Source organism: Molothrus aeneus, chromosome 6, assembly GCF_037042795.1.
Source record: "Molothrus aeneus isolate 106 chromosome 6, BPBGC_Maene_1.0, whole genome shotgun sequence".
Lineage (NCBI taxonomy): Eukaryota > Metazoa > Chordata > Aves > Passeriformes > Icteridae > Molothrus > Molothrus aeneus.
In genome coordinates this window covers 46,931,884-46,948,430 of record NC_089651.1, presented here as the reverse complement: position 1 = coordinate 46,948,430, position 16,547 = coordinate 46,931,884, and the positions used below count along the sequence as shown (strand labels likewise).

The 16,547-nt window shown below is 36.6% G+C and overlaps 1 protein-coding gene across 1 annotated transcript; it reads right to left on the bottom strand.

Annotated features, from left to right (window-relative positions):
- Positions 1 to 1,199: 1,199 nt before the first annotated feature.
- On the bottom strand, positions 1,200 to 16,505 carry CPSF2 (cleavage and polyadenylation specific factor 2). The gene is made up of 15 exons (XM_066551496.1): positions 16,455 to 16,505; positions 15,740 to 15,925; positions 14,107 to 14,266; positions 13,919 to 14,024; positions 12,302 to 12,431; positions 11,860 to 11,975; positions 11,106 to 11,293; positions 10,421 to 10,711; positions 9,259 to 9,359; positions 8,721 to 8,921; positions 7,968 to 8,120; positions 7,205 to 7,430; positions 5,218 to 5,517; positions 4,134 to 4,268; positions 1,200 to 3,987 (listed from the first exon to the last, which is right to left on the bottom strand). The coding sequence occupies exons 2-15, from the start codon at positions 15,886 to 15,888 to the stop codon at positions 3,895 to 3,897; spliced, it is 2,349 nt and encodes a 782-aa protein (XP_066407593.1). The 5' UTR covers positions 15,889 to 15,925; positions 16,455 to 16,505; the 3' UTR covers positions 1,200 to 3,894.
- Positions 16,506 to 16,547: the final 42 nt, after the last annotated feature.

Below are 16,547 nucleotides of genomic sequence, written 5' to 3'. Positions count from 1 at the left end.
AGGATTCCATGAAATTTTGATCTTTGTATTATATTTCTTACCCAACCAAAATGAGTCTCAAGAGAAGGTAAGACCCAATACTGTTTAAAATATTTTTAAAAATCAATGCCAAAAGGCAATTTTATAGATTCGTAGATTCTTTTGATCTAGTTTCGTTATCCCATTTTGAACTACCATTGATGACTCACACAGTTTTCAGACCAAGAACTACAATTCTGGTTACTAGATACATTTCTTTATGAGATTTGACTGTGAGATCATCTTCCCCAGCACTTCCTTTTCAAAACTATGAAAACATCTCTAAAAGCCATGAAACAGAATATCATGCAGCATTCAGATCCTTAAAGTAAGGACAAAGACTCAAAAATTTTTAGTTGTTTTCACGGTTTAGGAATGGTATTCTCCCATTTAGTATGCCCTCCAAAACACTCCAAACCATGTGCCACTTGTTCACTCCTCCCTTCCCCTCTCCTTCCCCTCTTGGGGCTGAAGAGGAGAATTGGAGTCACAAAAAGTGAAGATTGTGGCTTGAGATAAGACCAGTTTACCAGAAACAGCAATGAAATAAGAAAATGAACAGTGACAGCAGCAACATTAATAACAGAAGTGTACATGGGAAGTGAGCAATTCCCATATGAATGCTCACCCCTGCTCCAAAGGGAGCCCAACAATATCTTACCACTGCCAGGAAGGGACCCCTTACCCATTCTTGGAAAATTACTTGAGGTGGCAGGGAATAACCTCTGGGTACTGCCCATGCCCCTTCTGGCTGCTGCAAAAATCAACCCTGTCCTGGCCAGAACCAAGTTTAAGTGTTTCCCCCAGGCAATACACTCCCCTTTACTACCCGAAGTAGTAATACATGTCATGCCTTAGCAAAGAAATCTTGATTCTGTACAAAACAAGTGTTTTAGGGTACAACCATCTATAATAATTATTTAGATTGGAGGGTGGGGAGGAAGCATGGCTCTGCTTGTTAATTCCTAATGAATAGCATTTGACTCCAATTAAAAACTAGTAGATATGGGAAAATCCCTACATTTCCAAGGAAGTTGTAGCACCAAGTAGATCTCAAGTGCTCTCCCAAGACTGTTACTCTGACAGAATGCTGGGCACCCTACCTTTCCATTAACAGCATATTTTGAGAAGTGGATCTGGTTATATCTAAATATTGTTGAAGAATGGACAAGACTGTCACCTTTACTTCACCTCCAGCTCATATTGTCAAAGTAAAAGGATTAAAAATGAAACTGTCACAAACAATGCTATTTAACTCAGGGTAAAGCTACGTTTTGATAACAGGAACAGCAAAATAACTAACACTAGAATTATATTTTTATCATTACAGACCTTTCCTCTGTCTCCACATACCCTTGGCTCTTCTTATGCGAGGAATCTGAACTATCCAGGTGCACTGGAAGGAAATATTTTTAACTGGTGAACACCAAAACTAGGTTTGAAGTTAATGTTCTTACCCTCCGGAACAACAGAGGGCAGAATAAGAAATGGTACTCTTTGTCACATTTTTACTGTTAATGAAAAAAATGTAGATGCCTGAAAACACAACTTACGGATCACAGCAGGACTGACATTTTGTGAAGGTAAGGGGAAATCAATCTTTTATTTCAGATAAAAACTAGAACTAGACTAGTAACTCTGAAAATCACACACAGAAGTTCAATTACTGTCTAAAGCAAATCATAGTTAAGAATATTTTAGGGAACTGACAGCAGAATAGGCAAAATGAATGAGCACTGGCTTCAGGTGCACACTGCTTTACAAGCACGGAATGCCCAGCTGAGGAGCACACCTGCCCTACAGCACCAGCGCAGCCTGTGGTGCATTCTCTACAGACCTCCAGACTCAGCTCTCAGCTGACTACTTGCACCTTGCATGTCAGCTTTCTAGGTCTGATTTCACTCTTCAGCCACACTCATGCTGAATAGACTAAAATAAGCAGCTGTTTTGCTTATACTTGAGCCTTTTCCTCAGTGATAGCACTAATTTGGGATGTCAGCACACAATAGAATTTACAGACTGCTAACACTAAAATTTTGTGATCCTAGCTGAATTTGTATCAGTAGGTCAGAAAAACAAACAAAACTGATAGAAAGGTTTATGATCACACTGTGCTGTCTTTATCCTTTTTTTAAAAGCAGCACTATTTTGACTTCCTAAGGGTTTTTTTCTTTATTAGCATATTCCATGCAGGTGTATGTGATCCCTTCCCATCCTAAGCCCTCAAGGTTAAAGTCCTACAGCCAATATAATTATGTACAAAGTAATTCACTTTATAAAAGTTCACTAGTATAAACAACAGTAGTAATACAATAGTATTCAGTAACAAGTATGCAGCATCATATAGATTTACATAGCACTGCTACAAAACCAGAGCATTTCTATTGAGTTCTGGATGTCAATATAAGGAAATACACATTTTTCTAGCCTGTTAAGAAAAAAACCCCAGATTTCGTGTAAGAAAATACATTCTCACTCAGTATTGTATTTTCAACTTTTTTACATTTCTAGTATACAGTTCTATCAAATGTTTAATACAGTCTTCACTTTTAATCTACTATTTTAAACAGAATAGTCTGTAGATCAGACAGAAATTTTTTGTTGAGAATGATTTGCAAAGTAAATTATCTTTCCATTGATAGCCCACAGGGCTATTTTTTGCCACTTTTTCAAAAGGTTTTATTTAAGCACACACACAAAGAGCATATATTACATTGTTTTATGTAAAAAGCAAACAACCCTCGACTGCCAAAGCTGGTGTTTCACACACAGATAGAGGAAAAAAGGATTAAATAAACTTGAGAGGCCATTTGTTTTCATAACTTAATTTCTGAGAAATTAATGAACTCAAAACTGTGTTTATCCTTACCTAAAAGATAAGGTAAATTCCTAGCATCAGCAGCTATAATAAGTCTTACTGTCATCTAGAACAGAACATGGTACAAAATCATTAAATACATTACATGAACAGATTTCAAGAGAAAAGATCTTCCTGAACTTGGCTCATGGCACTCTGAACAAACAGCAGTGCATGGATAAAGGCTTTAGAATTTGAAAAGTATTAAAATCACAACTTAGAAAAGGTTTTATAATTGGCATAATTTTGCAAGAGCTAGGAGTTATGAATTCTGTAAATTTGCACAGAAGTTACTCTGAAGCATAATTACTGCATTTTAAACTACCTGAAAATATAATCCAATCTTCTTAGAGTAATTGCCCAAGTAATTTTTTTATCCTGCAGATTACAATATGAAATGCTGTTTCAGAACAAATCAGTAAGATGGAAGAGATACAGCATTAAGATGCAGCCAGATTAACACTGGGGAAACTTAAAGCAGTCTAGCTTTAAGTGGGCTGTTAATAATGTACTTCAACTAACCTCAATTTCAAAACAAAAGAGGGAAATACTTGAGACTGTTCCCCAAATCAAACTTACTAAAAAAAACCCCAAGCATCCAAAACCAAAAACAACCACACAGAAACCGAACAAAACCAAAGAAACCAAAGGTCTTTATCCAATCTTATTTTAGAACAAAAAGAATGACTTTGACATGTTTCGTACTCTTTGACAGGAAATCTGTGAAACCAAAACATGCCCCGGCAAATTGAACCTCTCCTGAGAAGCATTCAGTCATAAACTCATTTATAATGTGTTATGTGGGAGATGCCAAGTTGTAACAGTTTAAGAGTCAACTACATGGAATGTACCAACAGGTTTATGAACAACAGTTGCAGTTACTCACATGTTCATGGCAGCTAACTCATCTTGTGAATTAGGTTTCCCTGTATAAATTAGAAAACTACAAAAAGTCAAAACTGGGAGAAACCTCCTTTGTCTGTAAAAGTTCAAGTGTAAACACCTTTGCAGCACTTTTCTTAGACAATAGCATATTGCTCATATAAAAGGTCTCTTATCCTATAGAAGTCCTGGCAGAGGCAGCCTTCCAATCCAATACGCCCTGTTTCAGTCTGAAATAAAAGACAAGTTTCAACTTATTATCTTTACATTAATTAGAAACTTCCCTTATTACTAAAATAATATTTCATTTATTACTAAAATAATATATTATTTCATAATGTTATTTTCCAAAGAGATTAAAACACAGAACACCTACCCTGCGGACAGCCACCAGGTTGTTGCACACAAGCACTCCTCCAACAAATTCAGCTTGTATACCTTCCCGCAAGAGAACCTGCTTGAAGTCAGACAGTCTTGGCTCATTCATAAACACAGACTGATGCCCAAGAACCTTCAAAACAACACACATAATTTTACTGCTTCTATTTAACACCTTCCATTTTTCCAACGATCTCATTACTGCATTGGCAGCAGTGAGGCCAAGACTTCATGACTCTAAATTGGTTCTATTTCTGTTCACCTGCAGCAATACATCTTCAGGACAGAAAAGCCTTAGAAGCTGCCCATCACACAAAGCAAAAGGTTTTTCTTTGCTCCCATATTGAAGACAAATCCAAAGCTACAATGAAGATCCCTCTTCCAAGCCATGCTATGCCAGGGACCAAGTTGCAGTGAGCTGTACTGCTGATCAGTACAGCGTGCTATGATGGTTGCCGTGAATCTGAACAGACCTGGCAGTTGTCTCCACGATTCTCTAGCTCCCAAAACAGACTACATTTAGGATTGTGAAACAAAGAATCTTAAAAAGCATCTCTAGAATTAAAAGGTACTGGAATAATTCAACAGAAAGATAAAATAATTATCTCCTAAAATGCAAAGTATTTTAAGAGCTATGGTAAATTTATAGAAAAGATATATTTAATAAACTCCCAAATCACTACTATAGAAGCAGATGTATGAACGTCAAAGATCTGTATCTCAAGTATATAAAATATCTTCCATGACATCAACAAAACACAACAAAATCCTGAAGTGACTAACACCAACTGATTTCTCTATCTGCATGTACTAATTATAGATATGACACACACTAATTAAAATCTTAGTTCATAAATATATGGCACTGTTAATGGATGCAAAAGATCATCCTCACTGAAAAGCAAAAAAGCTGAACAAAGAACAGTACCAGGTTTAACAAAGAGAAACCCAAACATGAAAACCCAGTTTCAATTAGGCTTTCATTTGAGTAAGATCACAGTATCAACTTTTCAGCACTAGAAAAAGACAAATTAATACACAGGTCTTAATAAAAGAAATCCAGATCAGCATCATTTCTGTACCTCATGAGGTGGCAGAGGTTCCAAAGTAGGAATGATCTCGCTCTCCTCACACATCTCCTTGTCATCGTCACCAAAGAGGCTTTTCATGGCCTTTTGTTGTGCAATCACACTCGAGTCTGAAGAAGGCACATCCACTTGCATCTCTAAGTCTTCATCTTCCCTCAACTCTCCCTCTTCCAAAATAACTCCAGTATCCACCTTTGAAACCCTCATGTCCAGAACACCATCTATCCAAGCCAGCTCGGCATCCTTGGCTTTACAGAACTGAAGAGAGCTGACAAGAGAATCTTTCAACCTGACCTAGGTTGCACAAAAAATAAAAGTACTGTTAGTTTCATGGAAAATACAGAGGTCTTACTTCAAGCTTTAAAGATTAGCAAGTTTCTCTTCACCATCTTTCCAGTTGGTTTGATTCATGCACTTTTATGGAGACAAAGGATGGAACTGGTATCACCAAAGCAAGATACTTTAAAATTTAATATATGTAACACTCATATCACAACTTAAAAAGCAGCAGAGATCAACACCTTTTTCATCTTGGCTAAAATGAAAAAAGAACCTATTGAACTGCAAACCTGATGTAAATTTACAGCAAGAGCAATAATTTCCTTTTAAAAACCAGAAACCTTTTTTACAGTCAAGTTGTTCCTCAGTTGGTCTTGGCAATTTCAGAGGAAGTTTCTATAAATCTATTTGTCAGTAACCTAAATGGTTCAAAATTTCAACCCTCCAAAAAATTATAATTACTATTTTATTGTAAGAAAAAATGTAAATATGAGAATTTTACGTGCCCTTACCCTGGTTCCTCTGGTGGACTCTGGGACTTTAATCCTTTAAATAAAGCACTACTCTCAGAGATTGTTATCCACATTAGGAGGTCCATGATTCCCACAGTGCAATCAAGGCTGCAACCATGTGAAAGAACCACCAGCTACCCACCCGTGTGCAGCACAGCCCACTCAAATGACACTGTGACACTGACACTTCACTCAAATCTATTATTTTCAAATTCAACATTGCCACTGCACTTCTCCTGGGTCCTTTCTTACACTCTAGCAACTCTCATAGCTTTAAAAAACAAACAAAAACATCCCAACAACCAACAAACCACATGAAGAAAACACGCTCTTTTAAGGCTGCCATAACTAGATGATTTTTAATAACTGGAATTTTCTACTTTCTAGAGGATAACAGATTTTTCTCTAGAAAGAAAAAGAAGTACCTCTTTCAACAATTCTACCAATGTTTTTCTATTAACTTTAAAAGAACAAAGGAATAAAGGACTACTGCAAAAAGTGTTTGTGAGACAATTCCCTCTAAACAACTTCAAAAATTAAATTGGGAGCATACACAATTTTCACATAATTCACACAAGCAATTCCAGCTTTCTTATTTAGAACTTAATATATTGAATTTAATTTTCACGGCTAACACACAACAATACATGATCATAACCTTACTTTCCAAGAATCAGCACATTAAGTTTTTGGGGGGTATGGGTATCTTATTTGTTTTTATCATTAACTTGCTCCTAAATTTACATGTTCACTCTTAGGTACTATTTAAGTATGAAGCATTTTTTTATTCTAGCTCTTTAAGGCTCCATTTGAGATTCAAAGAGAATCCTGAATTGCAGCTAGTATACAATGGTATTCTAAATATAGGCATTATAAATTTGTAAATACTTCAATAAAGCAAACTGATGCCCCTGTGGACACAAATGTGCAAAATTGCCTTTTGCACCTCAGGTAAAAAACCCACTGATATTACATTCAAGCTTTCAAATGCTTATGAATAATAAGCCTCAGGAGAATGCTTATCTAAACACAGAAAAACACAACTAATGCCTTGATCACACAAAACTGATTGAACTCACAGGTGGTATCACCTCTCCTCTCCCAAAGAACAGAGGGCAAATTACATTCTGCTCATACAGCTCTACTACAGTCCACAGTAGTTACACAACTAAAAAATTCCAGTACCTTACCTGGTAAATGTGTGTTTCACTTGTAGCATCTACAGTTTCATGAAGTTTGGGCATGTAAACTTTAATATCTTTTCCACCAAAAGCTCTGCAACATTCTGCAAGGTCCTGACTGGCCTCAGGTGGGCCATGGACAATGACCAGTTGTCTTGGTTTCATTTGGTTAATAATTTTTTTAATTGAGTCCCCATCTGAACGTCCTTCATAGTCAATGTATGTAACTCTGGCCCTAGTTTGAATTAAAAACCCGAGAATAATATGTTTTAGTTTAAAAGATTAAACCTTTGAGTATTCCAAAGTACTTCATTAAGATATTTTTTAATTATTGTACATCAACAAAAGCTGTCAGCACAAGGTATATTATAGATTGTCAAATATTAGCATGTGTGTATTTAACACTATACATTCACAAAATTCACTTACATAGTTATCAAAAAACTAAGTTATCCATGAAATAATCATATTTGAATATGTTATCCTTTTAACAAAACATACTTAAGCATCTATTTTAACATACTATTGTATCATTTCTTCTATCTCTTCCAGTTGTCTCCATAAGACAGGAAACAAACCAAATTTTTTAAGAGTGGGGAACCATAAGACTGTTCTGCACTCCCAGAAAGACTAGTAAAATACAACTTAGCTTGGGGAAAAAAATAAACAAAAATCAAGTCCTTTCCCACTTTGGGAAAATCCAAGTTAGCCTTTTACCCAATTTGCACTGTACCCATGTTCTAGTAGAATTGAGAAGAACAAAGTCACTCACTTGATTTCCATGGATTCTGTTGCAGAAATACATTTGGTAGGAACATCTGATAAATCCTGGTCCATAGGCTCCTCTCCATTTGTCAAACCAGACTCTAATTTGCTTTTTTCTTCTTCTGTTGCTTGAAGCTCTGGAACTAGAAAATCCTCAGGTCTAAAGAATTAAAGGTATTTTGCTTTTTAGAGTAAAACCAAAGCACTATCTAATATAAAAACAAACAGTGCTGATTATTACTACTAAGATTTTTTGTAACTGCTATTGCCAGCAACAACTACACCTGCCAAATATTTCTGTACTTGAAAAGAGCTGATTTGGAAAATATGACCTTCCTATCTTAAAAAAGAAGTTGAATAACTTAGGAAATACTAGCAAATTGCAGATTTCTAGCAAGTATTCCTTACGCAAAGCTGACAAATATCACTGAATTTTGTTAGGATGAATAGTGTTTTCTCACCTCACAAATTTAACATTAAGTGAAATTTAAAGCAGAATAGTCAGGTTAAAATAATTTAAAATCTTCTATCTCAAAATATTTTAAAAAAAGCCTGGAGTGAAAATACATCCTGAGGGGTGTGACCACAGGTCAAAGATCAGCACTCTGCAGCTTCAATCCTTATCATAAGCTGTGTCTAAGACTAAGCAGTTTAAAGAGCATATAGCAATGCTGCAAAAGAGACAGAATGGCGAATTTAATTCCTTCTAGGTTTTGATTATTTCATAGCTACTATGTTAGTATACATTACCACCACATACTTGATAATTTCACCATATTCATCCCATTTAATTCTTTCTTCAGGAGCTGGAAACATTGGATAAGATTTTTTTGCCTGTTTGAAGAAGCTTCCTTTCCGGCTACCTTCACCCTTCATCATCAAATCATGTTTGGTCTTATGTAAAGTTGGCTGATCAATATCCTCTTCAGCATCACTCTCATCACTGGAATCAATATCTGCCCTGAAATGACATTCCAAAAACACCTAGCACATCTTTTTTTTTTCTTCAGGTTTTATATTACATAGACACACTGACTAGAAAATAACAGTTGACATAACACTAACCAAGGCCAAGGGCAGTTTATGTATCTGAGAAAGAGCTCACAGTTAAATGGCAGATGAAACTGGGTCTATCAGGACAACAGATTAAAGACAACCCCTCCTGATTTCCTCAGGGCCCTTAGACAGGGCTACTGAAACTCTAATTCTCATTTAGGCCTGAAAAGAGTTGAAGGAGCAGAATAATCACACAAAAATCCCAACTCTGATCATAACAGGAGAATGAGCAACATACTTACTCTTTGGACTGCTCTAACTTCTTAGCTGCCTCTTTCTTTAGTTTCTCCTTTTCTAGATATTCCTCAAGTTCTTTTCCTTCCAACTTGACACGTTTTCTCAACTGCAGATGGAATTAAAATTAATGTTATTGTGAGTAGCAAACACAACTTTAATAATTCTCCTATATGCTGCTGACAAGAATACTTGTCCTTGTGCAACAAAGGCAAGCATAAAAGACAAGACTATGGCAACAATGTGGTACCTTGACATCATGATAGTGTCAATTTGTACAGTTTACTTTAAATGAAAGCATTTCTAAAAATATTAAAATCAATTAAGCTTTCCAAAAATAAGTGAAGGCAAACACTCTTAGATGAGCAGTTGTTTTATAGTTTTTCTATCTTTAAGATCAAACCAGAAGAAGCTAGCAAAGTCATACTAGCTGGCAAAACAATGGTAGATTTTGTTTCTTGTTTTCTGAGTACAGTTCACTTTGAATAAACTGAATTCTAGTAATAATCTAACACTATAATTCAATGATTTCAATCCAATCTAAAACCAAAATAAAGCTGCACCATCAGTGCTGAAATTATCACTGCAATCACAGGGGACTTCCATAAATTAATAATGTGCACCAGAACGAAGTAGACACAGGTGTACAGATTATTGAAAACAATTTGAAAGCATGAATAGCAATTAATTATCTCCTAATTTCCAGCATTTGCTTATCCCTCTAATCCTGTTGGGATTTTTATACTAATTTGAATTGATTCTCCTCTCATCCAAACCAGGAGAATTTTCCAGCAAGACTAACCCATTATATGTAGTGATCTGTATGTCAGCTGCAAGCAGAATTTTTTCTATTATAATAGAAACACAAAGGAATGAGTTGTCTAAGAATAAATATTTAAAAGGAATTTCATGCTCAGCTCGATTAATTTTGCCATGCCATGAAAAGCATTGTGCAGTTCTCAGGAGGAGACCTATTTTTATGTAAATTTACCCACAATCTGATAAATATGCAACATACCAATTTCAGGTTTCTCTCCACCACTAGAAGCATTTCCAGAAGATCAAAAGGGAAACCATGTTCAGTTTTGCCCACACGACCCCAGAAGAAGAAAGAATAAGAATAAGAAGAATTCCACAATAAGAATCTGGAGCTATAGTAACAACTCTTACCTCGATATCTATAACTTTTTCAGCAGGATTATCAATCAGGAATCGTGCTAATGTTCCGGGTGTAGTGCGATAAGTTAAAATTATGGAGTTTTTGGAATCCTGGCACCACTGAATGAAAAGATCTCTAGAAAACCCACACTCCAAGTCAGGCTGACTGGCAAGAACAACTTTAGGACTAGGCACTCGAGCCAGATCAGACAGACTGTGACATAAGGAGAGATGGCGGAACTGAAAAGGGTTGTTTCTCTTGTCTTCAAAGCACCTCATCAACTTGTCACTCATCCATTCCACCTAAAATACATATTAGAGAAACTTATCTATACAAATACAAGTTGTTCAACAGCACAAGCTTCATATGAAGTATAGGATGCAATATGGCCATGATTTCTTCAGTATTTCTCAGCAGGTATAGAAATAATGTTGAGCATAACCAACACTGAAACAAGTACTTTAAGTTCTCTTTTTTAACAACTATAAACTATGCTAACAAGTCTTATCATCAATAAACATGTCCACTGTCACAACTGGACACTGTGTTACTTGATCAAAAGAGCTGAGACACAAACATGCACTACAGAATAAGGACATTCACCCAGTATTTTGCCATTTTTTACCATTAAAAAGAAAAGCTTCTGCATAAATGTTCCTTTACTCTTCATAATTGGATTTTAAAATCAAAACAAACCTGGGATTTAGAGAACTCCACTACATTGTAGCTGACATTATTCAAAAGAGCAAGAGAGTAGACTCCCAATCCTGCATCTTTTGTTCTCCAGATCTGATCAAGAAGCTGAGCAAGTTCCAGAACTCTGCCTGCTGTATCCACAGCTATTAATACATTTCCATCACCTCGTAATGTCTCCAAAACATTAGCTAGGAAGAATTAAAAACAAAACAAAATCCTACTTATACTTTGAATCAAAGTTAGAAGGTTTGTGGTGTGGCTGCAGTTTTTGTTATGTCACACTAGCAATCATATTCAAAAGTATACTGAACACAGAAACAAATGAAACTTCAAAAGAGATCCAAATCTACACTTCCACCAAAATTAAAGGGAGCTGGAGTTTTCTCAGTAGCTCTGAAGATCTTTCTGCCTTGGTATTTCTTACTTTTGTTTGTTTGTTTTTGGTTTTTTTTTTAATTAAAAACCAACAGAAAATGAAGTTTAAAAAAATAAAGTGCTGAGGAAGGTAATGTAAAAATCCCTGAAGAGATTGAAGGATACTGGGTAAAATACACTGTTTTCAAATACAGTTCATTGTTGTTAGGAAAACATTTAACTCACAGGATCAGTATCATCAGAAAAGAGTAATTCAAAACTTGTTACATTTTAATATGAGTTCTTAAGTTTAAATGCTAATGAATTTCTCATAGAAAAATAATTTATAGTGGCTAATAAATCACATTACTGATATTTTTGAAGCCCAAACAATACATACTCAGCAGCTGTTCATCTCTTTGCTTCCTCCTGGGTTGTACATAAGTAGCATTGAATGAATCTGTAATAAGCAATGAAGGCCTGCTCAACATTTCCAAGGAACATCCATTCAGATGGCTGTGGAAAAAAGGAAAAATCTCACTTTTTTACATTTCTATTTTATGAGAAAAAATAAGGCAGCTAGATTACAGATATTTGCATGTACAGAAACCAAACTACTCAGCTGCTGAATGCTTCCTGCTTCAAATTTACAAATAAATAAACAAATGGAATAAAGGAATCCAGAGCTAATGCTTGCTTCAAACTGATTAATCTGGATGCAAATGAAATTAGTGATCTTATTAGAACTGGAAATGCACTTCTGCTTCCACACCTCTTTATCACCCACTAAATGATACACAGCTAACACAGTTAAGAACTATCCATTACTATGTTGAACTTACATCTCCCTCTTGTGGTTGAAATCAACGGCATAAACAATTTCTTCCTCCCCATCCTTGACAATCTTCCAAATTGTGCCTCCTATCATGTGACCAGCTGGCAATGGTGTGATTGACAAACCATGTCCTTTGCCTACAAAGGTTTTCAGTATTTTAGGTAGATTACACATAGTAAAATCCATTACTCTGAACAAGACATAGTAACTTTAAACAACTGAATACCCAAATTACTACTGAGAAAAAAAGTCAAATGAAGTATGAAAAAGCAGTAATGTCTGTCCTTATCGTCTAAGCAGTAATGTAAAAATATTTTGCAATTCACTTTTATATTTCCTCCAGAATAAAGAAACTAAAGCAAAGATCACTTCTTCCCTCCACCTCCCACTGATACTCAGAGCTGCTGTAACTATGGACATAAACAACAGTAAATTATATAAAAAACATATATCACAAGAAAACAAGCACAATGATGAAAGCCAGGATCCTCTCCGGGGCAACACTAAATGTTTACTACAGCATTCACTTTTGAGGTACTTAGGAAAACTTATGTAAATTACACAATCTTGAAGCTTTCCAGAATGATAAACAAATAAGTTAAACTGTAGCAGAAAAGGTGTTCATGTGCTGCAGTCAGGGATGACAGAACTTTTCAGCACCTGATCCATTTTTCAAATGCACTGTTGCTCCCTGTCATTGATACCAGCCTGTATGTACATCAGATTAAAATGAGACTACCCAAAACCATTACTCACTGACTCTGCTGCGTTAAATGCACAGTAATAATTAATAATTAAACATATATTATCTTCTAAAAGCTTCCATCGACTCTTTTCAAATCACCTCCATTAAATATAAAAGAAGTTGTTTGATTTAAAAAAGTTGTATGCCAAAATTACTCTTTAGATGTAAGAATTGCCAGGGCAGACATAGCCTTGCTACAACTATCTCGAAAAGGGGCCAGCAGTCTTTCAAAGACAACATCCTCTTTCTATTTTCCAAATAAGAAGTCTTTTAGCAGCAATGTTCATGAACCTGTAAAATACTGCACTTCAGAGACAAACTGCTGGTGGTCAGCCTCTACGTGTCTCTGTTCAAGAAGAGAGTTTTTATTTTATTCTGATCTTTACATTCAACTCAAGTGGAAAGCTGCTGATTATCACAGGTCCCAGCAACACGCTACACTGAGTATGAGTTGAGTCACTGACGATCTCCCCATTAAACCTGCACATGCTGTAACTTCATCTCTGCTCTACAAAGCTTTCCCTTGTGCTACTGCTTATGGAGAGTTTGGAGTATCTGTTGCTAGAGCCAAGTAAATACTTTTAACAGACATCAGTAAATTCCAAGAGAAGTTACAAAAACATAAAAGAGAAACAAACATCTAAACACTGTTTAGCATGACCTCCTCCTCATCTCCTCATTAAGTGAAAATTCTATCAATTTCTAGAGACAATTGCGATTGATACAGACTGACATGAGGCTAATGAATTGCAATGTTTCAGCACTGCAAAACACACAGAATTTTAGAACTCAGTCCCTTTAAAAAAGTTACTTTGACTCATAACTGCTCTGTTGCCTTTCACTAAAAGTAATTTCTTGAGATTTTGGTGACAACTTTACCTTTTAAGTTCACAATCTGAGAAAACTTCAGCTGTTGTATCTTATCAAAGGCTGCATCTACATCATCCAATGTAAAGAGTGTGAAATCTTCAGTATTATGGCGGGACTAAAACAAACAAAGAGGTACAGAGCATTCAAACACTCCACCATCAAAGATGTTGTGTATGAAAGTATCAACTTAAACATACCTGGTAGAGATCATACATAAACATCTGTCCCATTTTATATACAGGAATAGTTGCATAAATGGCACAATTCAATCCCATTTTTCCAACTGCATATGGAAGTGCACCAAGGTGTAGAGGGTCAGGGTGGGAAAGAAGAACAGCATCAACCTGGTGTACATGCCTATAAAAAGAGGGCCAACAAAAGCCATTGAAAGGAGCTCTGTATGGTTTTATATATCTCCTGCTAGGGCTGTTTTGAGAATACAGTCAGTCAGTCTGAATGTCAAACAATGAAACTTAAACCCTTCAAGAATTGGAACAGTTTTAAAAATCATAATTAAAACTTACAGGTGTTTCCTAATGTTCAAGTACTTAAAAACACAAGTGACTTCAGAAAGCATAACTTAAAGATTTGAAGAAGTAAGACCTTAGTATATAAGTGGACACCAGAAAGTAAATTAACTGAAGGACCAAGAATACTATCAGTACAGATGTGCCACAAATCGCTCATACACCCCAAAACAGATGACAACTTTTCTTCTGATGAGATTGACCAAGTAAAGGAACCAAAGACAACAATCCTTCAACTGATAAGGATAAATCAAAATATATTTCAATATTTTTTGATCAAATCAAAATATGTATCTTAATACAGAAAATATCAAACATATCATTTAAGAAAAGTAGCACATGAGTTTGGGGGATTTTATTACTCTTAAAACCATTTTTTTCCTTGCAAAGTGTTGCATAAATTTAGAACTCAGACTAAAACCTTTCTACATATCATAACTGAAGAACTTGAGGTCATAAAACACATGTACCAAATGAAAATACAAGCTGGACTGACAGTTTTTTGTTCCCTTGCATAGTAAGTGAAACACACACATTCTTCTCGATAGCTGTTATGAAAAATTTTATCTAATTGCTTCTTACATAAGACACTTGAAAAATTTTATAAATTATCCTCAGTACCTAACAATCCTCACTTAAAAGATCTTAAACATTGCAAGTGTGTCAATGCTACAAAACTAGTATCAAAAAGCTCAGTTTCTTTCCCAAATTTCCATGTCTCAGTCCTAACTTGGCCATCAACACAGCTCCTTGCTGTATATCTGAAGAAGTTCAATATTGAAGTCTAGACAGATGTTGGTCTGGAGAGGCTTTTTCCCTTTGTAGGGCTGGTGTCCTGACAGAAGGTGTTTTCCTGACAGTCTATTCAACTTGAAACAAGAGCCAAGAGTTGAACTGCTTTGTATTCAGCCTACATGCAGGAAGGCTTCCTCTCCTATTTAAAACTTAGTTAAGTATTCTAAATCAGTTGAGAGTCAAGGTCAGTCTCGCCTAAACTGTGTCACATTTATGACAATAAAAAACAAACAAATCATCCAATCAAAATAAAAACTGAACAGTTTGAGAATTACAGTTAAGAGACACAACTCACTGGACTGACAAGGAAAAAATCCCAAGTTTTTGCTGGAAATGTTTCAGCAGTGTGATTCCCTTCATGTAAAACATACATGAAACAAAACAAAAAAAAAAAGAACAATTTTTCATTTAGTAACACCATACATTATACCACTGCATGGAATTTTGAAAACTTCCAAGACAGACCAAGCCCTATTTTAAAAATAGGTGTATGAACTGAACTACTTACTTCCTCAGAGAATCAATAATATCCATAGAAAAGTTTTCATCCCAGCCACAGTCCAAAAGAAAACGAAACTCATCTACTTGCAAAAGATAGCAGAGGGCAGATTCCTCCTGCACCCCCGAGAGCGTAGTCAACTTGATAATCGATGTCATTTTCCTCTCCAAGTGTTTAATCTCCAAAAGAACTAATCTGAATGGGGGACAAAATGTTTCGTTGACTGACACAAAGAAAAATTCCATTTACTTAGATCTAGCTTCACATATTCCTGAAAATATGCAGGCTAACGGTGTTAATACTGTTCAATACAGCTGCTCGATACCAATTAGGAGATATTAACATTCTACTCTTGCAGGTCTTATTAGAAAGAGGCGAGGTTAGTTTTCTACAATATACATTACGAATAATTTTCAAAAAGCTCCCTAGGAGCAGCGCAGTTAACAGCAGCTCCACGGAGCTGCATGGGGGCACCCAGAGATAGCACATCCGGAGACGCGACCCCTCAGAGCAGAGCCAGGGCCTGCCCGAGCAGGGACCCAGCGCGGGGCGGGCCGGGGGCTCCGGGGCTCCAGCGCCCCGCCGGGCCCCGGCGCCCGGGCCTGCGCTCGAGCCTGGCCTCTCGCCCGGCAGGGACGGGGTCACGGGGGCGAGCCCTGCGCCCACCCCAGTCCGAGACGAGGAGAACAAGGGGAAGAGGAGGATGGTGTGAAAGAGCCGATACCTGCCGCCCTCAACCACCCCCAGCCCGCGCCGCGCTTGCCGCCATCTTGCGGGAGGCGGGGAGGCGGGGCAGCCGGCGGAAGGGTAGCGGGCG

What these genes read in the sequence shown, in the direction of transcription:
- CPSF2 (XM_066551496.1), bottom strand. Translation starts at nt 15,888, where the DNA reads ATGACATCGATTATCAAGTTGACTACGCTCTCGGGGGTGCAGGAGGAA. An exon ending in TGGAGTTCTCTAAATCCCAG is followed by an intron (nt 10,712 to 11,105) that starts GTTTGTTTTGAT and finishes TATGTATTTTAG; the next exon opens with GTGGAATGGATGAGTGACAA. An exon ending in ACAGAATCCATGGAAATCAA is followed by an intron (nt 7,431 to 7,967) that starts GTGAGTGACTTT and finishes AATTCAAACTAG; the next exon opens with GGCCAGAGTTACATACATTG.